Genomic DNA, 25,128 nt, shown 5'->3' on the forward strand with positions numbered 1-25,128 from the left:
ACCTAACTACCTCTTCTGTTGCTAGGGCAACAGCTTTGTTCCAAGTCTACTTCCTGTCAGCTACTGCATTAACAACCATAGCAACAAGAAACACAAACAGGCCCATTTATAATGTTGATGTTGTCAAGTTTGAAAAAGGTTTATAATACAGTACGTACACGTACTTCTAAATGATACTAAAGCACAGTACTTGCATATTTCTAAACCTATGATGAGGTAGTTTATGTGTAAAACACCTGTGTGGTCCAGCAGCGCCCCCACGTGGACAGCACCTGTATACATCACCTGTATCAGAAACACTTGACAACGATTAACACGGAACAACAGGAGGAAAGTTGGACTACTGTAGCTTAGTCTGCTGTTGTAAGACACGTTTTATGTTAGGTTTAGACTTTTAAACAGGTACATAACTACATAAAACAGCTCTCATAGTGTGAAACCGACTCCTCTTCTTCTTCTTCTTCTCGTGTGAGTCCGTCGACGTAATCTCGACAGAATCAGGAAGTCCGGGGATTTTTTTGCGAAACATAAAAAGTTGAATGGACAGACAGACGATACTCCACCTCTTTAAACGACAGATAATGAAGAGCAACATTAGTTAACGGTTCCTATGAATGTATCGATGTAGTTCACGTCGTTATTACTGCTTTATTAACGTGTTTTAGTCGCTCGTTCGTCACCCGGAACACCTGGATCTTCACTTTCCACTGAGTGAGCGCAGAGCGGGATGGATGTTCCTCAACTCACTGAAGATGAGATGGCAGAGATTAAAAAAGACGTGAGTACCATATTACAACTAAACTTAGCTTCCTTATGAATCGTCTTTGTGATAAGGTGAGGTATGTGGAAAGTACAGACATATTTAAGGCTCTGTTGACACTTTATTTCTACCTTGTTTGGCGTTAAAGGCCTGTTAAAAGGAGGAAATACCTCACCACACCTACTCTGCCTGCATCAACACCTATGATCCCTCTGTGGGATTTCACTACAACTTGTTGAACACACAGGTTGGAGGCACTTTTTTGTAAATACAGACAGGTTTAGCTGCCTTATTAAAAGCATTACATGTTTTATTGATACAACAAACATTAATTACTTCTTTATTGTTTTCTTCCATTTACATGCATGTTCTTTTTAAATATCTATATATTGTAATTTGCTTAATGAATTGTATATATGTATATATATATATATATATATATATGTGTGTTTTTGTTTTTATTTTGTTCTTTTTTTATTTTTATTTATTATTGAATTGAAGCTTTGGCAATATTGTTCACCTGATAGTCATGATCAGTAAAGCAAATTTAATTGAATTGAATATTGCCTACTGGAGTTGGTGTTTGAGGGGAAAACCTGCAAATTCTCAGCCTTCCCACACCTTGGTAATCAATCAAATCAATCAATCAACATTTATTTGTATACCCCTTTACAATAACCAAAAGGTACCCAAATTGCTTTACATTAACATCAAGAAATAACAGGAATAAAAAACACAGCATATAGTAAAATCATAAAAAGGTACATAAAAAGCACAGGAAAAATGTCACCGGGTTACTGGGTATTAAAAGCCAATCTAAATAAAAAAGAGCCTTGAGTTTAGATTTAAAAAGTACTAGGTCAGTGACAGTGCGTATATCAGGGGGTAACTTGCAGCGACAGCAAAAGCATGATCACCCCGCAGCTTATACCTTGACTTTGGGACTTCTAAAAAAAGTTGACCTGATGACCGCAAAGCCCTGTTATGCTCGCGGAGAGTTAAAATCTCAGACAAATAAGGTGGGGCGAGGCCGTTAATGGCTTTAAAAATAAACATCAAGAGCTTAAAATCGATTCTAAAGCGAACTTGAAGCCAATACCCCTCCTGCTCAGGGTCTCTAACACTCACTCACTTTGTTCCCATTTTCTCTCTCCTCCTCCATATGGCATCCAGGTGCTGACCAGACTGCGGCACTACCTCTGCGACAAGATCAGAGCCGAGCGCCACCTCGACTACCTGCGCTCCCGCAGGATCCTGACACGAGACGACGCGGAGGAAATCAGCTGCAGGACCACGCAGACCAAGAGGACGGCCACGTTGCTGGACACACTGGCCGAGAACCCCCGGGGCCTGGACGCCTTGATCGAGTCCATCAGGGAGTTACGCTCACAAAACTTCATCATCGCCAAAATCACAGATGAGGTGCAAAGGGCCAAAAACGAGAAGATCGAGGCTCTCAGAGGTGAATAGACAAAGAAAGAAGTCACAATGAAATTGTATTTCAAATCTATTGTTCTACTTTAATTCAACTATTCCCTTCTTTATCTGTCGCTCACACAGCAAGGGCTTCCAGTTCCTCCTCTGACAGCAGCTTCAGCACCCCGAACACAACCAACGACAGCCCCTCATTTTCAAGCAACTCCACCCTGCTCTTCCACCCGGACGGAGAACGAAGCCCCTCCACTTCAGAAGTAGCCGGCTCGCTCAACCTGCCGTCATTACAGAAAGGTGGAGACTTGCCCTCTGTGACCGGTGCTAGCATCGGCGTAGTGTCCTCCACCACCTCCTCCAGCCTCCCGAGGCCCGGAGACCCGGGTGCTCCTCCGCTCCCGGAAGAGGTCATGGTCCAGTCACCCTCCAACATAGATGCCGTAGCGCCGGGGTGCACCAGCGGCGGAGGGGACCCAAACTTCCAGCCCCTCCGGTCACGTTCTCTCACTCCAACGTCCCATAGGAACATGTTTTAATTTCACATCTCAGTAAGACACTTTTCATGCAGTTAAAGGGACGAACCAGCAGAATCCACTCAAACTCTCTCTCATTGTTGTCTCACACTCTTTTTGGTGGTGCTCTTGCCTTCGATTAGGCCTGGGATATACTAATCCTATACCAATCAGCTTTGTACGAGAGAAAATAGGGACAATTTGTCACTTGGGCTGGAGTATTGTTTGATATCAGTGCCAATTCATTACTTTAGTTCTGATACAAGGCCAAAATAATACTGTTGGTTCAAGAATATCAACCCGGTCTCACGGGTTTCACATGTCATTTGTACGCCACGCAAAAAAACTACTGTAACGTCCACGGGTAGGTTTAGGCAACAAAACCACTTAGTTAAGTTCAGGAAAAACATCATGGTTGAGCTTAAAATAAGTACGTAAACTAAGTCAAATGCATACGGATACAACATAACATAAGAATGGAGAACACGTCACAAGCGTCACTAAAAAACGTGACAAACATCACTAATGTAACGTACAAAAAACACCGGCCTCCTGGTTAAAAGTTGTGTGTTTGTTGGACCCATCCGCCTGCCCGCCATAATCTGTTACACTGTTATTCTACGTCACTAGCTCTGAAAGTAGCCTATTTAGAATTTACTGTACATTGCAGTCAGTACAGACTATGTAGCGTACAAATGACATGCCAAACGCAAGAAAGGCGTTCTTATTGCATGCTAAATGTCACGCCTTTTCATGTAAATGGGCTGCACGTTTTGCTACAAACCCCCTTTTTTTATTAAACAAAATAAACCACACTTCGCACATGTTAGGAGTTAAATATAAGCAGGTGTACAATAACTTTGCCTAAATAAAATAGTTTAAATTGGCAAATTATTTAAATGTGAAACGGTCTGATCTAAAAATGAAGAAGAATATAAATTTGAGGAAGCATTCGATGCCAACTTTCAGTACTTAATAGTTTCCGATATTCAAACACATTGTGGTCCCCACTGAGGTTTGATTCTCGTGTTATGAGCTCAGAAAATCTGACTCACTCACTCACTCCCTCTTAACCTTTTCTACTCCTCTTCTTTAACCAAAGGTGTGATTTCCTGATGAACTGTGTAGTGTGAAGACACGGCAGCTACAGTTTAGGGGCAGTGAGAAAGTTTTATACACTGGAATGATAACTTGAGGATATATCATGTGTGTGTATAATGAGCCAGTCTGATCTCATTCTGTGCAGCATTAAGTCAACAAGAAGGTGCTTTACATTTTCATCACTACAGAAGTCTTGAAACATATTGTGGATTATTAACAATCTATGTCCCACTTATTACTTTATTCCCTGGTCATGTATAATAATCTACTAAAGGTTTTCTATATGAATTCAACTTGTGTTTCCTTTCTTCATTGGTGACTGTGTGGTGGTTTAGAAAACAAAACAATAAATCTTTTACCTAGTAATTTGGTCTGTAAAATAGTATCTTACAATACAATATTAATTCATTATAGAAGCCTACAAACAGGAACAGTTTCTGCGTGTGTGCAGAGATCCTGTAGCTGTTTTGGAGAAACTGGAAAAGCTTAGCATGACGCAGAGGAATGACATGACATGTCATTGTGGTGAAGGCTGGTGTTGTGGCTGCACTGTCTGAGATTCATAGACAGCGGAGAGAGTTAAACTAGTCGCTCTGTGGCTCGCTGCTTGCACAGCAGGTAATTCATTTATTTATTCATTATTATTATTATTATCATTATTGTTTTTTTCTTAAAATTTGGTGCTTTTACCCTCTGTACTAAACATAGATCCCAGCAAGCGGTTGTAAAAAATATTGTATAATTACGCTACAATAACATCTGGGTTTAACTTTCATTCATTTCTGTTTGCTGTTGTGATTTTCTGCATTTGAAGTTTGCATTTGCTGTCTGCTACATGCTTGGGTGTGCTACAATAAGCTGTGGTTGAGCTAAAAATAATGCTAAAAACCCCATTTCTTTGCGTGTTTGTAGAGCATTATGTATTAGTGTGCACTCAAGACTGAGATTTTAAAGAGAGTACAGTGACAGCAGAGGGCACATACAGAAGAACCTGTTTGATACACATCAGAATGACTGGAATGGTTGAACCCTTACACCTTATCTTCAACATATTTCTGACGTATACATAACAGGCCAAAACTCTAGTCCAAAAAATAGTCCAATTCTGTTCTGTAGTTGAGTATAATGGAGGACTCTGAGCTGCTGTTGGCCTCGAGGTCGGAGGAGAGGAGGCTGGACAACGGTCAGTGCAGGTGGAGCTCTCAGACGCTGCAGACGAAGGTGGTGGAGGACTTCAGACGGAGGCTAAAGTACTTCTTCATGAGCCCCTGTGAGAAATACACAGCCAGGGGGCGCAAACCGTGGAAGCTGATGTTACAAATATTAAAAATTGCAATCATCACAATCCAGGTACAACACATTCCACACAGGTACACAGAATCAGGCATGAATGTGATCTCTTTTTTGTCTCAAATGTATGTTTTCCCCCCCTCTTCAGTTAGTCTCTTTCGGCCTGAGCAACGAAATGATGGTCAACTTCAAAGATGAAAATCTGGTGACGTTCAAACATCTGTTTCTAAAAGGATACAAGGACCACCGGATGGGAGGCTATGCGCTGTACACGAAAGCAGATGTGAATGATCACATCTACTACATTATCAACAGGGTACTGGTATTTTAGATCTAAGACGAGAGTAGAGCTGCAACGATTAATCGATTAGTTGTCAACTTAAATTATTCGCCAACTATTTTGATAATTAATTTAATTTTTAAGAAAAAAAATCGAAATTCTCTCTTTCCAGCTTCTTAAATGTGAATATTTTCTGGTTTATTTACTCCTCTATGACAGTAAACTGAATATCTTTGAGTTGTGGTCAAAACAAAACATTTGAGGACGTTATCTTGGGCTTTGGGAAACGCTGATCAACATTTTTCACCATTTTCTGACATTTTATAGACCAAACAACTAATCGATTAATTGAGAAAATAATCAACAGATTAATCGACAATGAAAATAATCATTAGTTGCAGCCCTAGACAAGAGTTTACCATTATATCATACAGGGATTTCATGTATGAAATAATGTGTTTCACTCTTCTTTCCATATTTTTTTCAGTACATCAATCTCCAAAACCTGACAATGGGTAACCTTGCATACGAGAGTGTCGATGGCGAGTACACTCCTCTGTCTGTCTGTCAAGAGTTTTACAGAAACAGCAGCATCGATCCTGGAAATGAGACCTTTGACATTGATCCACATGTTGATAAAGGTACAATACAAAAGCACAACGTTGCTTTATAAATACAGCTGTGGAAACCTGTGTATGTATGTATGCCTAATAGCTACCATGAGTTGTATCCATGTTGTTTGATGTATTTATGGATGCTGAGTCATGGCATGAATGGAAATTAATCACACTGTGGATTTACTTGTGACTGTGAAAAGAGGAAGAGGCGTCTTCAGAGGAATGACTAATACCTCTGTTGAACCACCCCAATAACTGCTTTTTTGATTGTAGTGCCTGTGTTTCTTCCTCACAGAGTGTGTTTCCATATATCCTGTGCAGTCGTTTGACAGCGGCGGTTTGGCCGCACGTGTGAACTTCTCTTTAGATTTCAAAAGGTGACCAAACTGAAAATGCTGATCGTGCCAGGGGGTGAAAGAGCTTCCTGCTAATATCTGTGTGTCCACCATGCAGGCTGCTATCTGTGAACATCTACCTTACTCTGAAAACAATCAACCTGCAGACCGTGCGGCACCACGAGCTACCAGACTGTTATGACTTCCATATAATGGTTGGTGATGGCGACACACTCATCTGAGTTTTTAGGATCATTTATATGCTGATAAATAAGTTCTTATTAATTAAACCTTTTCTCATCTACAGATCAGGTTTGACAACCGTGCACACAGTGGAAAGATAAAGGTTGATGTTGAAAATGATGTGAGGATTTATGAATGCAGAGACTGGAACGTGGAAGGTACATGTAAGTTTTACCCAAACCCATTTTCATCCCAACCATTGATATATACAGTACTCTGACCAAGCCAAACAAAAATATTCATTCTGATTATTGCTTCAAAGGCCAGCAGAGGTCAGCACAGTGACATTATTCTGGTTGCTGAATGACTATTACAAGAAAACACCACTGCATGTCTCAGCTTTGTAGAGTTGTAAAACAAGCTGTTAATGTAACCTAAAATGTGTGCTTCTTGTTTCTAGCTGGTAAGAATGATTACCTCCTCCTGTCGCTTGACTCTGTGGTCATCCTCGCCTGCTTCATCTCTTTCATCCTCTGCACGCGATCCGTCATCAATGGCATCCGACTCCAGTTTGTAAGTCATGAGGAACAAGTCACTTGTTACTTTAATAACATTCAGCCACTAGATGTCGCTTTCTCCCTCCCCCATTCCATTGCTTTCACTTCACAACAAGCAGTTGCCAGGCGCTTACTGACAATCTCAGCCATGTATCCGTTTGACGACCCAGAGATACCACATGATACCAACGTTGTTTTACTATTGGCTCACAATCCTTGTTAGACGTGGGAACCAAACGTCAGATATCTTCCACAGAGATAAACAAAACATTAATTTTAGACCCGGCAACATTTTTTTAAATAATTACTTCACAATTGTAATAATTTTTTTTAAGCCATACTTTTATTCTGCACTTTTCTAAAAGCTCTGTAGATATATTTTATCTTAAAGTATATTTTTTGTCTACATAAAAATGTTATAATGTTATATAACCTTTAAGCCATGAGGTCATTCGTTCAGTAATAAACGACTGATTTAATCAGCACAACACATAATATGCAAACCAGCATCAGATGCAGGACTGTAGCTACACAGTGTAGTGCACTGAGGTCGTGTACTCTGTGTTTTCTTGGAATTTGTGGGTCTTAACAACCTGGAGGGAGCTTTCATTTAACACTTAAAAATGTACACATCGCGGGTATTTTATAGACTAATTCCAGTGTTTTCAGAATCAATACATTTAAATTTGACTACCTTTAAGCTAACAATACAAACATAAATGCATAATAAATAAAGGATTCAGTTTGTCCCTGCCAGAATTTGAATCCTGTCAGAGTGTATTCAGACATTTATATTGAGAAAAAAATTACAGAATATTTTGTCTGATTATACGTTTTTTGAGAGGTTTGCATTGTGTCGTGTTGTATTGTATTTAGAGCTGCAACTATTAATCACTTAGTTGTCAACTATTAAATTAATCGCCAACTATTTTGATAATTGATTAACCAGTTGGACAATTTCTTTAAGAAAAAAAAGGTCTAATTCTCTGATTCCAGCTTCTTAAATGTGAATATTTTCTAGTTTCTCCTCTAAGACAGTAAACTGAATATGTTTGAGTTGTGGACAAAACAAGACATTTGAGGACGTTATCTTGGGCTTTGGGAAACACTGATCGCCATTCTTCACCATTTTCTGACATTTTATAGACCAAACAACTAATCGATTAATCGAGAAAATAATCTACAGATTAATCGGCAATGAAAATAATTATTAGTTGCAGCCCTAATTGTATTATTGACGGGTCAGGGCCATATACTGATCAGATGATATAAGGGTCAGCACCTCCTCATCAAATTGAAAGTACAAACCTCTCATCAGTAAAACAGTGTAATCATTTAATGTGGAAATTGAGCAATCCAACCGCCATGTGTAGGTATGAATCCTTGCTTGTTGTGTATTTGTTTTACAGTATCTGAACTTTCTCTCATGCAGGAGTTCAACATATTCTTTCACGCCTACTACAATAAAATAGTGTCTTGGTCCGACCGCATGGAGTTTGTGAATGGCTGGTACATCCTCATCATTGTGAGTGACACGCTGACCATCGCTGGGTCAGCGCTCAAAATTGGAATACAAACAAAGGTTTGTTTTTTCATTTAGCTTTATCTGCTATATTGTTAATTAGATGTAGGCATGTTGGACTGAGTGTAAAGGAAATGGTGGAGAGTATGGGCCCTTAACTTATTTGATATCTAGTTTATTTGTACTTTCTTTCCTCTTGCAGTACCTGACAAACTATGACATCTGCAGTATCTTGCTGGGTACAGCCACCATGCTCGTCTGGGTCGGAGTGATTCGTTACCTTGGTTTCTTCAAGAAATACAATGTGAGAACTTTAATGCATTTTGTTTTTGCATAATGCATCAGCCAACCTGTTAATGGGAGACACCAGAAAAAACATTGTTTTTCATGCACTGGTCAATTTTGGGATTTTGGGCTATTTTGCTTCCATAACATGTCTTCTTTCAGACTAGTAACATCCAAAATACACATTTAGGTGTTTATTTTACTACTTTGTTTATTTGCATCTGTAGATTTCTCCTAAATTCACCAAAAGTTAGCATTAGATAATGCCTCATTTGCTTATTTAAACATAACATTTTTGGAAAACTTGTAATACAAAAAAGAATTGTCTTAATATCAGTAATGAACTGGGGAAGTTTCATAGTGATATCTATTAGTTGTTGTTGTTTTTTTACCCTATTCACCTGAAGTGTCTTCAAAATGTCTGGAATTTTACAATACATGTCTTTAAAGGCTGTTTCCTCAAATTGATTTTTTCTCAGACTCTGAGCCAGAAATCTCCACTTCAGTAGCTCTTACTTTCACCAGACTTTCCAGTTTCATTCCTATCTATATTCTGATATATATTTTACTGGGGGATTTGTTCATAAATCATTCAAAGCCTGATTTATATATATTTTATTTAAAAAAATATGGCGAAAATTGATTTTATTTAATGTTTGACTGTTGACTGACAGTATTTTCTGATTTATGGAGTGATAATAAGAGATATCCATACACATACACATCCCTCTGTAAAAGCTTTTGACTCCAATATGTCAACAAAATGAAACAATCATTTTGAACCTGGCTTTATCCAATGTTCAGATTTCTGTTCTGGAAATGTATGCAAATTAGCACATATTAAGATAATGCCTCATTTGCATATTTAAACATACATTTTCAGAAAACTTGTAATACAAAACACACATGTCTTAATATAAGTAATCAACTGGGTGTTTTTCTCCCCTATTCACCTGTGGTGTCTCCCCTTAAATGCACATATCCAGAGGAGCTGACAACCTTTCTTCCCTCTAGATATTAATCTTAACCTTGAGGGCGGCGTTCCCAAATGTGATCCGATTCTGCTGTTGTGCGGCCATGATCTACCTCGGGTACTGTTTCTGTGGTTGGATCGTCCTTGGGCCTTACCATGACAAAGTATGAAAATCATGATCAATCTTTTCCAAGTGTCAGCGTGGCTTGATTAATCCCCCCCCCACACACACACACACTGGGGAGCTCTGTTCTGATGACAATGAAATATAAACTTTTCTTTTCCAGTTTCAAACGCTCTACAAGGTGACAGAGTGCCTCTTCTCTCTCATCAACGGGGACGACATGTTCGCCACCTTCCTGGGGTTGAGACACGAGGGCTACATGGTGTGGCTTTTCAGCAGACTTTACCTCTACTCCTTCATCTCTCTCTTCATCTACATGGTGCTCAGCCTGTTCATCGCTCTCATCACCGACACCTACGAGACCATCAAGGTCAGTCTGAGTCAACCATACTGAGGAATATTCTTTGATCTTGCCGTTTTTGAGGTCATAGTTTTTATTCATCTTTGAACTTCAGTTATCTAACACTATTCAATGTTACTTTTCCAGCATCACCAGCAGGAGAAGGTGCCAGTGTCCCAGCTCCAGTGCTTCATAGCAGAGTGCAGGGACCAGCCTGAGTCTGGAAGATACCAGACTGATGAAGAGCCAGCTGCCTGCTGCCTCTCTCCGTGCTCTTGCTTTGGATGAAGAGAGAAAACGGTGGCTTTAACAGTGCCAAGTGTGGACAAAGAGTTGGCACATCTTGAGACTGATAGGGCTGCAAAGAGTCCCGACTGTCTGCAGGGAGAATTTGATTATACTGATGCGTGATGAGAATGCCAGAATATCCTCTTACTCAAGTAGAATTTATTTAACTTGTTTTTTTACTTGAATTGCTGACACACTACTGATGTAAAATGCTCAGAGGACCAGTTAGTTATATGGTCACTAGTGTAATAACCCGATGGTAGTAATTTCAATATGAATATGCTCAGATTTCTGATAAGGAATTTCCTCCTGACTGCACAATAACAGTATAACTGTAGGCTGTGTGTGTCTTGAATGTACTACTTAATTTAAAATTAATACGTGAAAGTAGATTTACCGATTTTATAATCGAACTCATCCTGAATGTACGATATAATGATCAAAGCTACTCAATTACAGTAAAGTTCATTGTTAAGTGGTTGCTTTTCATCCTTTGTAGTATATTGTTGTACTGTGCATTTTTCTGTATGTAACTATATGGATATATGAAATATATATAGAATGTATCAATGGTTTTACTTTGTGTATTTTATGTGGCTCAGACCAAATCAATCTTTTTTTGTCAAAGTCGACTCTGACTCATCATATTCTATATTCTATTCTAATATACTATGTTTGTCTTTAGCTCAACATAATATTTTCACTGACAATATGAAAAAAAGACAATAAAATGTATCCCACAGTGTATCAAAAGTCTCTACAAATTTTACTACAGCCTGCTCCAGTACATACATGGCAATAACCAGTCAAAACATGTTGTTTATAAGATAAGCTATTCCTTTATTAGCCCCGCAGTGGGGAAATTTGCAGTGTACAGCAGCAAAGGGGATAGTGCAAAAAAACAAGATGCATCAGCTAACACAGTAAGAAAAGAGCTAAACAAAGTGTAACAAAATTTGAACCATTTAAATAGAAGGAAGTATAAAAATAGGAGCAGTATGTACAGTATTGACAATAAACAGACTATTAACAAAATTGCACAAGTGGAAAATGATATTGCACAGTGAGAATGAATGAATGAATGAAATGCCACCTGAAAATATCAGGTTATTGTTAGTTTTTTGGTGTGTAAGTGGTCTATAATGCCAGTAAATGTATTTTTATTATTATTATTTGTAAAGGCAAGACTAGCCTATATAATATATTGGGGTGAGATCTTGTGGCTCCATAGGTGACACTTAAAAACATTCATTCCTGCCGATGTCTATTAAACTCCTCAACAACTCGTAACATCAGGCTATCATAATGACAGTGCAATATGTTAAATAGGAACAGTGCAATATGTTAAATTGGGACAGTGCAATATGTTAAATAGGAACAGTGCAATATGTTAAATTGGGACAGTGCAATATGGTAAATTGGGACAGTGCAATATGTTAAATAGGAACAGTGCAATATGTTAAATTGAGACAGTGCAATATGTTGCATATGTGTAATATTGGACTATTGTCTGTGCAATATGGGCAACACGGTAGACGGTGCAGTGCACTACCGGTGCAATACCTGCCATGGTGTGTGTGATAGTGTGTGTGATAGTATGTGCCATTATGTACATGGACTGTGTATGTGTTGATACATCTGTTTCTGTGAAACTGTTTCCCTGTCTGATGTGGAATTGTTTATTATTGTTGTTAATGCTGTTTTAATTTAGTGCTTGTAACTGCAGTTGGACGGAGTCCAGGAAAAATTTCCCCTCGGGGACAATAAGAGTATATCTTATCTTATCTTATCTTATCTTATCTTATCTTATCTTATCTTATCTCTTGCTGACACAAGGGTGACATAGTGTGCTTCATGATACCTGACAGCATTTCTCATTTGCATAATCGTCCACTGCGCTTGCTCATTATCCAATCACGTCTCAGATACTGGTTGCCTAACAACGCCCCCTCCAATAACAGTGACGTTTGGTGAGAAGGGAGCGGAGGAGTAGACTTCATATCATATCAGCAGCAGCAGCAGCAGCCTGAACACTACCTACCTACCTACCTACCTGTGTACTGTGTCGGGGCATCTCTGCTTCACTGCGTTCAGAGTCAAACAGGTGAGATTGTTGCTTGTTTTTGCTGCTGACAAGGTGAAGACTGAACTCTGCGTGGCAGTAGCTAGCTGGTGTTTTCCATATGTTGTTAGTTTTGACAACTGTCTGACTGAGTTGATCCATTTCATGTTTAGCAAACAGCTCTCATCCAGGTTAGCAAACGATAGCAGCTAATTAAATGTTTGTAAATTACGATTTAATGTCTTACATAACATTAAATTCATGCTACACATCAGGACGTTTAGGCTAAGTTACCTAGCTGAGGTATACTAGTCAACTACTAAACGTTAAAGTTGCTAAACTATTTCACTCTAACTATAAACCTTGTAGTGAAAACACAACGTTAGCACACCAAGCTAACTGAACAGTAAGGCCAACTGTTAATGTGTGAAGACACATTTAACTAAGATATAACGTTACACACTTGACTTTATATCTTCGCCTCAGTTAGTGTTTAACTTTAGATAAGAGTTGTGCATGTTTACTGGTTTGTTTTTGTTAGATAACAACGTTGCTGGGATGCACATTGACATGTTTAAGGAGACACTTGTATTGACTGGTGGTTGTTGTTATGTCCTCACCAACATGTTCAGTTCAGGTGCATTACTTAACATGACTCCCTTTTGTTCATCAACACATTGTACACAAGCTGGAACAGTTCAGTAAAGTTGTTAAGTGGTTGCTTTTCATCCTGTGTAGTATATTGTTGTACTTTGCATTTTTCTGTATGTAACTATATTGATATATGAAGTATATATAGATTGTATCAATGGTTTTACTTTGTGTATTTTATGTGGCTCAGACCAAATCAATCTTTATTTTGACTCATTATATTCTATAGCATGTTTACTGGTTTGTTTAGATATAACAAGGTTGCTGGGATGCACATTGACATGTTTAAGGAGACACATGTATTAACTGGTAGTAGTTTTTATGTCCTCACCAACATGTTCAGTTCAGTTGCATTACTTAACATGACTCCCCTTTTGTTCATCAACACAATTGTACACAAGTAAAGTTGTGGGAGTGGTAGATAGCTGGTCCAGCTTGTTTCACCAGTCAAGATCATAATATTGCCCTGAAGGCACAAAAGTAAAAAAAAAAAATACTCATGCACTCTCAGATTTAGCCCATCTGCAATGGAATCCCTCATTTTTGTATCTAAATCTTTTGGCTATATGCAGGGATCATTTCACCACCCTGCAATCCAGTTGCCAGTGGCCAATAGGAGGGCCCTCTTAAACCCCAATCTAAGCCCCACTGGCACACATCGGACAGTTAATCCTGTGTGGGTGAAGCAAGCAACCCAGCTCATCTGTTGCTGGTCTATCTCATAACTTGATGCTCCATTGCAGGGCTCAGTTCCAGTGGGAGCCTCTGATCTGCCCGCCTGACTGATAATCCACCTCCCGGTTGGTAACTCATGACCTTGCATCCCCGTGTCCTGATGTGTCGGTGATATGGGAGAGTGGTGGACAACTGTGCCAATAGGGACATCTATGGGTAAGTTTCCCTGCTAATGATTTGGTGGAATATGTCAAGAATAGAAAGGCTCATCCACCCACTGTGCTTTTTTTGGGATCTGCTAGAGGTGACCCATATTTTTGTTCTCATTTTAGAGCAGCAACCTTATTCAAGCCTCTCAGTATGAGAACGCACACTAGATGTTATGTGAGTTGACCTAATTTCTCTCTCTCTGTTCTTTGTTTTTAGGAAACTATGAGATCTCCAGCATATCACATGTGACGATGTCCCCCTCGAGACAGAACAACCTCGTGTCAACGTACTCTGCTATGCCCCTATCCAAAAGCTCCTACAATGTGATAAGTGCCTTTTGCACAGAGGATAATAGTCCTCAGTGCATTTCATACATCAATCAGGTACAGAAACACCCTGCTAAATGCTCATTATTGCCATGTATTACTTGCACTTGACGTTTTTAATTTCTGTAGAGATCATTCACTACAACGGTGACATAATTCCTCTTTCTTTCCCAGGAGCTCGACTCACTGGGCCTCTCCTCCACATGTATTGAGGCCAGCTCACCAGGGGAAGCCGGCCTGAGCACGGTGCCATCACTGAATGCCATGTATGAGCTCATGCAGATTCATCGACGCGATATGTGCACTTTAGAAGAGCTTGAGAAAGATCAGCTGAAGAAATCCAGCACCTTGGACCACATACAGATGAACAATTCCAGACTCAAGGTATGTATGACAACAGGGTTTCTTAGGGTCTGTCTCAGTCCAGTTTTAATACAAGACTTGTTTTATCCCTCTTTGGATCCAGCTCTGTGTACCCATAGACTATAATCTGACTCTGTAAGGTGCAATAGTAGACACTGACCACTAGAGAGCAGAAAAGAAACGTTCAATTCTGTACACAGGAAATTTCCTCCCTTCCCATTATTCCAAAAATAAATTAATATGACAACTATAAAGAAACCAAACGAGGAAAAACCTTACAAACTACTGATCTCCGACAACTACTATCTATCATTTTGAAGAGCACAATGATGGTCATGTTCCCTTATATCAACAGTTGTCTTTGCGTGCTATCAATCAATCAAACTTTATTTGTATAGCAGCTTTCATACATGTTAGTGCAGCTCAAAGTGCTTCACAGATGACTGACATGCCAAAAATAAGACCAGTTGGTGCTCATGGTGAAAAAACAATGTCAAAGAAATACATAGTAGCCCAAATAGATAATAAAAAGCAAAGGGGCGATGCTAGTCTATCATACACAACAGTGGTTAGAGTGTTGATTTGTTGTCAAGATGTTGTTGTCATAGAAACATTAGAAAAAGTGCTTGATGAAACGCTGGGATGAAGCGTTCCCTAGCGCTTTTCTGACAGAAAAAACAATGTTATATGGACACAGGCCCTTAACTCTGAATTAACTTCTTGTGCAGAACATTGCCACCTCACTGTGCTCATAATAAAAGTTATGTTTATTTCTCTCCAGGATCAGTTGGAACTGTCCATAAGGGAGAAATCTGGTCTACATGAGACAGAGAGGCAGCTACAACTCAAAATTAAGACCTTGCAGAGCTGCTTGAAAACAGAAAAGGATGAGGTATAATTTGACTGTATCTTATAATGAGCAACACTTCTGTTTTTGTTTTTCTGCATGAGCCTGTCTAACTCATGATTCAATCATCCTGAACAGGTTCAGAAGCTCCAGAGCATCATTGCCAGCCGGGCCTCTCAGTACAGTCACGATGCCAAGAGAAAAGAGAGAGAAGCTGCAAAGCTCAAGGAACGCCTCAGCCAGCTGCTGGTTGACAGAAAGGATAAGAAACTAGGTAAATATGCAAGTCTTCAGCAAAATGCATCCCTGGAATTTCAGACCAATTTAATACAATTTTCCCACCTGTTTTTCCCAACTAGCCATCGACGCACTGAATTGTTTGGGACGGTCGGATGGAAAGAGGAGCCACTGGAAGACGGCAAAAGCGGCAGCCAGGTATCATGAAAGCCGTCTCGTCGTTTTGCAAAATGTGTAATCATCAGTCGAATAACTGTACTTGTAAATTGCTCCCTGCAGCCACGAGGGTGAGATGTACAAGTCGTTGCTCAATGACTACGAGACGAGTCAGAGGTCATTGATGGTGGAGAACGCTGAGCTTAAGAAAGTCCTCCAACAGATGAAGAAGGAGATGATACACATCCTGAGTCCACGGCAGTCCTCCACCAGAGGAGCCACTGCTGATGACAGTCAGGAGCAGGTATTTTTTTCTCTCATTGTACTAATGCATAAAAAAGAAACTTGATAAATTACCTGCGAGAATGTGTGTCAGATTTAATGAGACGAGATGCTTGTATGTTAAAAAGTTACCGTTGGTTTCTGCTGTTTTGCTCAGGCTGATTCAGACGGGGAGGAGAAAGCGGGTGACTCCAGCAGGGAAGCTCTGGACCAATCCTGTGAGCACGCCAGGGAGCAGCTCACCAACAGCATCCGCCAGCAGTGGAGGAAACTGAGGAACCACATGGAGAAGTTAGACAGCCAAGGTACATGCAGCACAGTCACTTCCTGAAATACTGCAAAAGTAACTGGGGTTCTTGTGGTGTTAGTTTTTTTTAGATTAAATGTTTGTCAAACAACTAAATGAGAGGTTATTAAAAAGTTGGATTCTGGAAAAAATGTGTAGCTGTTACACACACACAGTATGCCTAGAAGGAAATTAAGATCATCAACTGTTGGTGTATTTGTTTGCCAAGCCTTGCAAGTGCAGAATCGGCTGGAGTCCAATAATGAGGTGATACCAAGGGAGACCCACGAGGATGAGATGGAGAGGATGAGGCGTGAAGTGCAGCAGTGCAAAGAGTTCATTCATGCACAACAACAGCTCCTCCAGGTCAGCTTCTGCTTGTTTGTATAAGAGCAGACAAGGCCAGTAGGTCTTCAGGTGAAACATTTGCCGAGCAAAAATAGCAAATATACCAATAAAAGAGGCTTCTCATTCAGTGTTAATTTCGTTAACGAAAACTATGACGTCAACGACCTTTTTATCCATGACTAAGACGAGACGATGATGAGACGGCATCGACATCATTAAACAATAAAGGTGACGATATCAAACATGCAATATCGTTGACGAGAAAAGACGAGACTAAAATTTAGTTTCACACATGCGCCTCAAACCTGACAATTGTGCTACTATGATGCATACAATTGTCGGGTTCGGGTGGTGGATTGACATATATTTTTGCATGTTGGGTGTGCTGATTGGCTCTCATAACGGACTGGTGGGTGCGACTGGCCTGCATCACTAATGAGCACAGTGAGGAGGACTCAGAGTAACTGCGAAGCCGCATTCTTAACCATTCAACTTGTGTTTTTCATCAGATAATGATAAGATAAAATGTTATGTGGAATAAGAATGACTAAAATCATTGGTTTGGCTTGACTAGATTGACTTAAATATTTGATATAATCTAAAAAAAAAAGCACATTTGACACAGGACTACTAAGACTAAATAAAAAAAAAAGCTGACACAATTAAGAGAGAAAACATTTTGACTAAAAGTTAACTGAAATGTAATGATATTTGGTGACTAAAACTGAATTACGTTTTGAGTTGTTGTCGACTAAAACTATGAAGGATAAAAATGTCTAAAATGTGACTTAAACTAATAAGCATTTTCGTTTTAAGACTAAGACTAAATCTAAAATAGCTGCCAAGATCAACACTGTTCTCATTACAGTCAGTGCAAATTATGAGATGAAATTGCAGATAAATGAGCCTTTGTCTGGTGCATATTATTATTTGGAAATTCTTTATAATAATTTGGTCAAAAAAAGTTTAAAGCGACTTCATTTCTGCCCATCCAGCAACAACTCAACACATCATTTGATGATGAGACGGCAGTTCTTCTTAATGACTGCTACACACTGGAGGAGAAGGAGCGTCTCAAAGAGGAGTGGAGGCTCTTTGAGGAGCAGAAGAGGAACTTTGAGAAGGAGAGAAAGAACTTCACAGAGGCTGCTATTCGCCTGGGGCGAGAGGTACTCAAGTCCTCTGATGTTGTACCACAATTTTATTCAATATATTGTGTTTTTAATCTTCCTGTGCTCCACAGAAAAAGGCCTTTGAGGAGGACCGCGCTTCTTGGCTCAAGAATCAGTTTTTGAACATGACTCCATTTACAGACCGTAGAAGATGTTCTTCATCTGACGGTCAAAGTGCCTTATCAATCAGTAAGTCGGTGCGATGACAACATGATTTAGAGAATACAAAATTTGTTGGAAAACTACAACGAACAGGAGCAGCAGAGTATGCTACAATCCGTATGATTTGACTGACTTTAAGAGAATAGGTGCATTTCATCAATTGCTGATGAATAAAGAGCGCCAGTTGTGATGTACTGCATGTAAACACCAGTGACTTCACAGAAATTTGTTATCATTGACTTTTTATTTGAATATCCGTTGTATTCCAGGAAGTGAGCCAGAAATGAGGATGTCTTCCACGAAAGCTAAGCCGGTCAAATCGTCAACGTACGCTACGTTCTCCACTCCTAAACCTTCACAAAGTGCTGCTGTGCCATCCACAACCGACCTTTACCGGACACTCCGCCTGATACCAGACAGCAGGTATCATTCACTCACTTCATTACTATTATATGTTTTCAGTGCTGGAATTTAATTTATACAGTGTTATTTTACTAGGAAATGTGACCTTCAAACTCTTAAAGGGATAGTTTGGGTGTTTTGAAGTGGGTTTGTATGAGGTACTTTTCCATAGTCAGTGTATTACCTACAGCAGATGACAGTTTGGAGAAACAGACGGGCAAAGCGACATGGGAGCAAAGCAATGCACTGCTGTGGACGGCGGCAGCAGGAAAACATATTTTAGCCACCTAAAAAAAAATCAGTATCAGTTTAAGTGTACACTATATTTAGAATATTTTCATCGCTTTACCATGCAGTCAGACAGCCCTTTCTTATGGGGAACTGAAGCTGATGTATCCATCTATGCTCTCGTCAAAGCCACCAGACACCATTGAAAGAAACTGTAGTTTTACCTCAGGGGTTGCTGGTCTACCACTGCCTCGATCGGTTAGTCTGTTTGTGCTATTGTGTGACTTTGGTGAATCCAAACTAACCAAAATCACACAACTAACTAACCGATCGACGCAGTGGTAAACCAGCATCTCCTGTGTTCTGCGAGGTAAAATTACTGCTTTTTTCAATGGACCCTGGTTGCTTTGGCAAGAGCATATATAACGGCTTCAGTACCCTGTTGGAAACATAGACTGTACACTTAAACTGATAAAGATTGTTTTAGGTTAAGCCTTTCTTTTAGGTGGCTAAAATATATTTTACTGCCGTCCCCGTCCACAGCAGTACATTGCATGGGTTCCATGCAGTAACTCTTGTCTGCTTCTCCAAGCTGGGGTATGTATGAGTACCTCATACAACCCTACTTCAAAACACCCAAACTATCCCTTTAGCAGCAGATCTGAAGTGCCTTGTAAATACCACAAATGTATTCTGCGAGGATCAGACCCTGTTGCTTGGTGGTGTTGGTGCCATGTCATACCTATTAATCTTTTTTTCATTTCAGTTCTTCCAGACATTCAAATCGAGGACGCTGGCAAGAGTCCAGCACCATTGAAGATGGAGATACTCGAGTCAAATCAAAAAACAGAGTTCGATGTGGAGACCTGAGTATCTTCTCTTTGGGTGAAGATGAGAACAGCCTCACTTGAAGAACGTCCAGTGCCTTTTTTAATTTGTGATTTCGCAAATGGACTTAAGCATCGATTCATGGCTGAACTCCATCATTACCACTGATGAACCCCTACATTATTTTTGCAGCATTTTTATGATGTTGCTTTGTTATGGACACACGCACAAATCATTCACCAAAGCTGATCAAAGAAGAAAGCACTTTAATGGTTCTGCCATTGTTCATTTCTTTTTACAAACAAATCAAAACTGAGTATTCAGATTTTAAGCTATATATTCACAGGAGGGTATATCTACCAAGTAGTGATTTGAACATAGAGTAAGACATCTTTTTACATGTGGATCATATTCAATGTTTTAAATTAACTTTATGTTTACATATTCTAGATGTATAAGTTATGGTTTTAATAGCATATATTGACATATGATTGATAATGATCTGCTCTGCTGGTGCACAATAAAGATATTTTTAATGAAATATTTTATTCTCAGAGTTTTCAGTGGCTGAGTCCAGGTGTTAAAATTGAGGGTGTGTCCTGTTAACCTGTCTTAGAGACCCCCATATAAGCCCGTGTCATGGTTTTCATTTTCGTTCCTCTTGTGTCCCCAGGTCTCCCAGGCAGCTGCAGACCTTCAACAGTTTTGCATGCAGAATGCCTTACAGGACCCTCTGCTCACCGGCGTGTCCTCCAGCACCAACCCTTTCAGGCCACAGAAGGTCTGCTCCTTCTTGTGAAACCACTGCATTCATCGGTGAGTCCGCCACCCTGTTGACACATTCAGGCACACGCTCGTACATACCGTACATACATACATACAGCACACGCAGTTCAGTTCATTAAAATCAAATCCTCAGCCTAATGTGTTTTCTATTTGTGCCTCTGCTTTTACTTTCTCGTCCTGCAGGCCTTTGTTTTGATGCTACAGGGAAAGGTTGACCTCAACAATGCTCCTCATTACTTTACTTAGTCCTTGTTGCGCCTGGTGGCACATAGGGCAAGGACTATCTCCACTCATCTCTGTTGTTTGCTTTCTTCTAAATGCTGTTCCAGCTGTATCCCCTCGTCTTCATTTCTCCTTCGATGGTTCGCCTCCAGGTTGTTTTCGGCCTCCCTCTTTTGCGTTTTCCCTCTGGTGTCCAACGCAATGCCACTTTTGTCAATATTGTTTCCATATCCAAGCACCCTGTCGTTTTGTGTAGTTCATGGTTTGTAATCTTCCTAAAGGCCAGAATATCCTCATGATCTTTTCTGAGGCGGGTATTGTGAAAGCTGGAAAGCTTGCCTATGTCCGGATGGAGGTTGAGCAAGAGGGTAATCTCTTCGTCCTCTAAAATATAATCTGATTACGGAAACGGGGACTAATAATATTTTTACCTCAGAGTACCAGCAGAGTTTTGCAAAGCATGAATGTCGTCAGTGAAAGCCAAACTGCTCCTCATGCCAAGCCATTACACTGCCACGGGAATCTCTCGTGTGTAGAACACATTGGAATCATGTCAGGATGATTACCATCTATTTTCAGCCACAGTAGAAGTTTTATTTTTCATGGCACAGTGTGATTTGTGAGTAAATAATTGTGCCTTTTCCTATTGTTCTATTTTAGTCATCACTGTTCTGGACTTTTTTTGTATTTAATGAATAAAATAAAAAAACATTCTTTACTACTCCAATGTTTTATTGATTGGCATTTTCTGTTTTTTGCTACTCAGCATTGCATGACAGACATAAGTGTCCACATTATGCCGTCAGAAGTATTTTAATGTATTTTTGAGATGATAATAATAGAAGCATCTGATGTTTCTAAAAATGTTATACTAACTTCTTCCCAATTATATGTTTTTCTTTCTACTTTGTAAAATATACTTTACAGGCCTTTTTTTCACAGACATTTTGACATGTCAGTAGAAAATGCAGAGGTGTATTTAATAACATTAATGATAGCTGCATTACACTTAGAGAGAGATCCTGGTACTGTGCATGCTGGATCACTACAATAGCTTACTGCTACACTTACACCAATAATGTTTTATTGATTGGCATTTTCGGTTTTTTATTCTCTTTTTTAATGTGTCGCCTCCTGGTGTTTTGAAAGAGGAGCTGCAGTCACAAGTTTTCAACAACCGGAATCCGGATGTGATCATCTCTTTGCTTTTGTCTCTCAGCATCCAGAACAGACTCCCACCCTCCGACCAGCCTTCATTTTACACAGCGAACACACAGCGACAATGTCGGGTTCCTCTAATCTGGTAGCCATGAAAAAAGTCGTACAGCAGCTCCGCTTCGAGGCGAGCATAAACAGAGTGAAGGTAATTTATGTGTTCATTGTTTTTATGCCAAATAACGGAGGAGGAAAAATCTCCACCGTTTCCACCGACCCGCTGATGCTAACGAGGCTAGCCGCTAGCAGGGCGTTGCTTTGGACTGAAGGGAAGTATGAAAGTGTGGAACTCTGTTCAGATCAATCACTCAACATCTGGCAAGAGAAGAGATCATGACAACACAGTTAGCTCGTGACCGTAAACATCTGTCCAGGTTGTAACCTAACTAAATGTAAATCTGTAACTACTTGAACATTAACCTGATGAATAACCCTCTTTGACTCCATTTTTTTTTTTCCCAGAAAAAAAAAAAAATCAGTATTTCCATCAGATCATGCTGGTGTTTCAGTCGTTTTTACTTTGTAAGAACAAAGTTTCAAAGCAGATTTAACAAGACAACTTTGAGAACTCACTGACTAGTGTTGGTTAAATAAAATGAACTAAGTGATTTAAACTAATGTGAATTACTCAAGACTGTCTCATTGTGGGTTGGTTTCAGCATTACTTTCTGCAAATTTGGGAAGTACCAAGCAAGTGGTGGTTCAAGTTCCTTGTAAAATGTAAAGAAGCAAATCCACAGCAATGCCTACTATTGATAGGATTACTATTAATTAGTAACCATTGACTATTGATCATAATATAATTAATTTTGTTTTATTGATATGATAAAAGCCAAATTATTTATTCATAAGGGCAAAATTCTTAAAGATCCCACCCTCCTTTATGTGCTATTATAATCATTATTTCCACCACATAATGCTTGTATTGTTTTGCTTTGTAAAACAAAGTTTCAAAGCAGATTTAACAAGACAACTTTGAGAAGTCATTGACTAGCGTTGGTTAAATAAAATGAACTAAGTGATTTAAACTAATGTGAATTACTCAAGACTACGTATCTCATTATGGGGTTGCAAGAGCTCAGCATTAGTTTCTGAAAATTTGGGAAGTAATACCAAGCAAGTGTTGGTTCAAGTTCCTTGTAAATGTTAAGAAGCAAATCCACAGCAATGCCTACTAGTATTGATCATAATAGAATTATTTTTGGTGTTTTATTTGGAGACAAAAAATTTGACCTTAATGATAAATGGTTTAATAATTTTAGCCAAATGATTTATTCATAAGGGCAAATTCTTAAAGATCCCACCCATCTTTATGTGCTATTATAATCATTATTTTCACCAGATAATGGTTGTATTGCAGTAATTTTTACTTTGTAAAAACAAAGTTTCAAAGCAAATTAACAAGACAACGTTGAGAACACATTGACTAGCGTTGGTTAAAAAAAATGAACCAAGTGATACGATTTAAACTCAGAAATATTGTGAATTACTCAAGACTATGCATCTCATTATGGGTTGGTTTTGAGTCGTCCAACATTATTAGAGTTATAAGACCTAATGATAAATGCTTTTCTAATTTTAGCCAAATTATTTATTCATAAGGCAAAATTCTTAAAGATCCCACCCATCTTTATGTGCTATTATAATGAAACTTTATATTAAGTCCATGAAATTAATGAATTAAAAATATGCCTCTCTGATCTCTTTATATTACTTGAAAGTTATCTGACCCTATAACTAAGGATCCCCTTTTTTAAAACTGTTTTATTTATGCCATGCTTTTTTAAAATGTATTTATTTATTATTTTATTGTCCGTGTAAACGTTTAATATCTTTTGTGATCTCTGCTCAGTTTTGAGGATGATAACTTTCTCCAAAAAAAAAAAGCGGACATTTTTTAAAGTATCCCAGCAATGGAGTATTTTATTTTCATAAAAATTAGGGGACTCACAAGGATTAGAAAAAGGTGAAATTGAAGTAGCAAGAGGCCTAGCTATACTGACTTTTCATTTCTAGTATGGGATAGGCTTAAAAAAATAATTACTACAATTTCCATAATGCAAATCAGTACAGTTTCTCCTGATGATATCATCAGGGTTATTTTCAGACTTTGAAAAGCTCCCACCCTTTGGCAACACATTTACACTTTTATTTCCCAAGATATTGATTCAGAATTTTCCCTCTCCTATAAAAATGTACATTTATACAACAGTTTTCAGTGGCTGAGTCCAGGTGTAAAATTGAGGGAGTGTCCCTTTAGCCTGTTTTAGAGACCCCCATATAAGCCCGTGTCATGGTTTACATTTTGGTTCCTCTCGTGTCCCCAGGTCTCCCAGGCAGCTGCAGACCTTCAACAGTTTTGCATGCAGAATGCCTTACAGGACCCTCTGCTCACCGGCGTGTCCTCCAGCACCAACCCTTTCAGGCCGCAGAAGGTCTGCTCCTTCTTGTGAAACCACTGCATTCATTGGTGAGTCCGCCACCCTGTTGACACATTCAGGCACATGCTCGTACATACTGTACGTACATACATCAGCACAAGCAGTTCATTAAAATCAAATCCTCAGCCTAATGTGTTTTCTATTTGTGCCTCTGCTTTTACTTTCTCGTCCTGCAGGCCTTCATTTTGATGCTACAGGGAAAAGTTGACCTCAACACTGCTCCTCATGCCAAGCCATTATACTGCCACGGGAATCTCTCGAGTGTAGAACACATTGGAATCATGTCAGGAAGATTACCATCTATTTTCAGCCACAGTAGAAGAAAGGAGACAGTTTTATTTTTCATGGCACAGTGTGATTTTTGAGTAAATAATTGTGCCTTTTCTATTGTTCTATTTTAGTCATCACTGTTCTGGACTTTTTTGTATTTAATGAATAAAAAAACATTCTTTACTACTCCAATGTTTTATTGATTGGTATTTTTTGTTTTTTGCTACTCAGCATTGCATGACAGACGTTAGTGTCCATATTATTCCGTCAGAAGTATTTTAATGTATTTTTGAGATGATAATAATAGAAGCATCTGATGTTTCAAAAAAAAAAATTAAAAATGTTAGAAAAACATTTATTA

At 39.1% G+C, this 25,128-nt stretch overlaps 5 protein-coding genes and 1 long non-coding RNA gene across 7 annotated transcripts; 5 read left to right on the forward strand and 1 right to left on the reverse strand.

Moving 5' to 3' along the window:
- Positions 1-12,760, reverse strand: LOC119498573. The gene is made up of 3 exons (XR_005209134.1): positions 12,633-12,760; positions 939-945; positions 1-12 (listed from the first exon to the last, which is right to left on the reverse strand). It is a non-coding gene; the product is annotated as an uncharacterized LOC119498573 (long non-coding RNA).
- Positions 290-4,097, forward strand: bcl10 (BCL10 immune signaling adaptor). The gene is made up of 3 exons (XM_037787562.1): positions 290-778; positions 1,934-2,222; positions 2,321-4,097. The coding sequence occupies exons 1-3, from the start codon at positions 728-730 to the stop codon at positions 2,725-2,727; spliced, it is 747 nt and encodes a 248-aa protein (XP_037643490.1). The 5' UTR covers positions 290-727; the 3' UTR covers positions 2,728-4,097.
- Positions 4,323-11,309, forward strand: mcoln3a (mucolipin TRP cation channel 3a). Its single transcript, XM_037787561.1, has 13 exons — positions 4,323-4,422; positions 4,921-5,154; positions 5,243-5,410; positions 5,862-6,015; positions 6,287-6,368; positions 6,445-6,541; positions 6,634-6,733; positions 6,970-7,082; positions 8,499-8,648; positions 8,791-8,892; positions 9,888-10,010; positions 10,134-10,340; positions 10,458-11,309. The coding sequence occupies exons 2-13, from the start codon at positions 4,930-4,932 to the stop codon at positions 10,596-10,598; spliced, it is 1,662 nt and encodes a 553-aa protein (XP_037643489.1). The 5' UTR covers positions 4,323-4,422; positions 4,921-4,929; the 3' UTR covers positions 10,599-11,309.
- On the forward strand, positions 12,594-20,374 carry ssx2ipa (synovial sarcoma, X breakpoint 2 interacting protein a). Of its 2 annotated transcripts, none has more exons than XM_037787559.1 (14): positions 12,594-12,702; positions 14,055-14,202; positions 14,413-14,579; positions 14,697-14,906; positions 15,667-15,777; positions 15,871-16,006; positions 16,092-16,167; positions 16,249-16,429; positions 16,565-16,712; positions 16,923-17,059; positions 18,037-18,210; positions 18,285-18,402; positions 18,645-18,798; positions 19,772-20,374. In XM_037787559.1, the coding sequence occupies exons 2-14, from the start codon at positions 14,160-14,162 to the stop codon at positions 19,914-19,916; spliced, it is 1,800 nt and encodes a 599-aa protein (XP_037643487.1). In that variant the 5' UTR covers positions 12,594-12,702; positions 14,055-14,159; the 3' UTR covers positions 19,917-20,374. The 2 variants fall into 2 exon arrangements, with proteins under 2 accessions (XP_037643487.1, XP_037643488.1); XM_037787560.1 differs by lacking the exon at positions 12,594-12,702 and adding an exon at positions 12,725-12,851.
- On the forward strand, positions 20,331-24,953 carry LOC119499059 (guanine nucleotide-binding protein G(I)/G(S)/G(O) subunit gamma-5-like). The gene is made up of 3 exons (XM_037788246.1): positions 20,331-20,342; positions 20,450-20,649; positions 24,674-24,953. The coding sequence occupies exons 1-2, from the start codon at positions 20,331-20,333 to the stop codon at positions 20,630-20,632; spliced, it is 195 nt and encodes a 64-aa protein (XP_037644174.1). The 3' UTR covers positions 20,633-20,649; positions 24,674-24,953.
- Positions 21,995-24,953, forward strand: LOC119498571 (guanine nucleotide-binding protein G(I)/G(S)/G(O) subunit gamma-5-like). Its single transcript, XM_037787563.1, has 3 exons — positions 21,995-22,204; positions 24,384-24,526; positions 24,674-24,953. The coding sequence occupies exons 1-2, from the start codon at positions 22,124-22,126 to the stop codon at positions 24,507-24,509; spliced, it is 207 nt and encodes a 68-aa protein (XP_037643491.1). The 5' UTR covers positions 21,995-22,123; the 3' UTR covers positions 24,510-24,526; positions 24,674-24,953.
- Positions 24,954-25,128: the final 175 nt, after the last annotated feature.

The sequence above is a fragment of the Sebastes umbrosus genome, chromosome 12 (assembly GCF_015220745.1).
Source record: "Sebastes umbrosus isolate fSebUmb1 chromosome 12, fSebUmb1.pri, whole genome shotgun sequence".
In the NCBI taxonomy this organism is placed as follows: Eukaryota; Metazoa; Chordata; class Actinopteri; order Perciformes; family Sebastidae; genus Sebastes; species Sebastes umbrosus.

Bases quoted from the DNA above. Each gene is read 5' to 3' on its own strand.
- ssx2ipa (XM_037787559.1), top strand. From the start codon at position 14,160: ATGGGAGAGTGGTGGACAACTGTGCCAATAGGGACATCTATGG. The intron at 15,778-15,870 runs GTATAATTTGAC...CATCCTGAACAG, and splicing joins TGAAAACAGAAAAGGATGAG to GTTCAGAAGCTCCAGAGCAT. The intron at 16,430-16,564 runs GTATTTTTTTCT...TGTTTTGCTCAG, and splicing joins CTGATGACAGTCAGGAGCAG to GCTGATTCAGACGGGGAGGA.
- LOC119498571 (XM_037787563.1), top strand. From the start codon at position 22,124: ATGTCGGGTTCCTCTAATCTGGTAGCCATGAAAAAAGTCGTACAGCAG. The intron at 22,205-24,383 runs GTAATTTATGTG...TCGTGTCCCCAG, and splicing joins CGAGCATAAACAGAGTGAAG to GTCTCCCAGGCAGCTGCAGA.
- bcl10 (XM_037787562.1), top strand. From the start codon at position 728: ATGGATGTTCCTCAACTCACTGAAGATGAGATGGCAGAGATTAAAAAA. The intron at 779-1,933 runs GTGAGTACCATA...TATGGCATCCAG, and splicing joins TGGCAGAGATTAAAAAAGAC to GTGCTGACCAGACTGCGGCA. The intron at 2,223-2,320 runs GTGAATAGACAA...TCGCTCACACAG, and splicing joins GAAGATCGAGGCTCTCAGAG to CAAGGGCTTCCAGTTCCTCC.
- mcoln3a (XM_037787561.1), top strand. From the start codon at position 4,930: ATGGAGGACTCTGAGCTGCTGTTGGCCTCGAGGTCGGAGGAGAGGAGG. The intron at 8,893-9,887 runs GTGAGAACTTTA...TCTTCCCTCTAG, and splicing joins GTTTCTTCAAGAAATACAAT to ATATTAATCTTAACCTTGAG. The intron at 10,341-10,457 runs GTCAGTCTGAGT...TTACTTTTCCAG, and splicing joins ACACCTACGAGACCATCAAG to CATCACCAGCAGGAGAAGGT.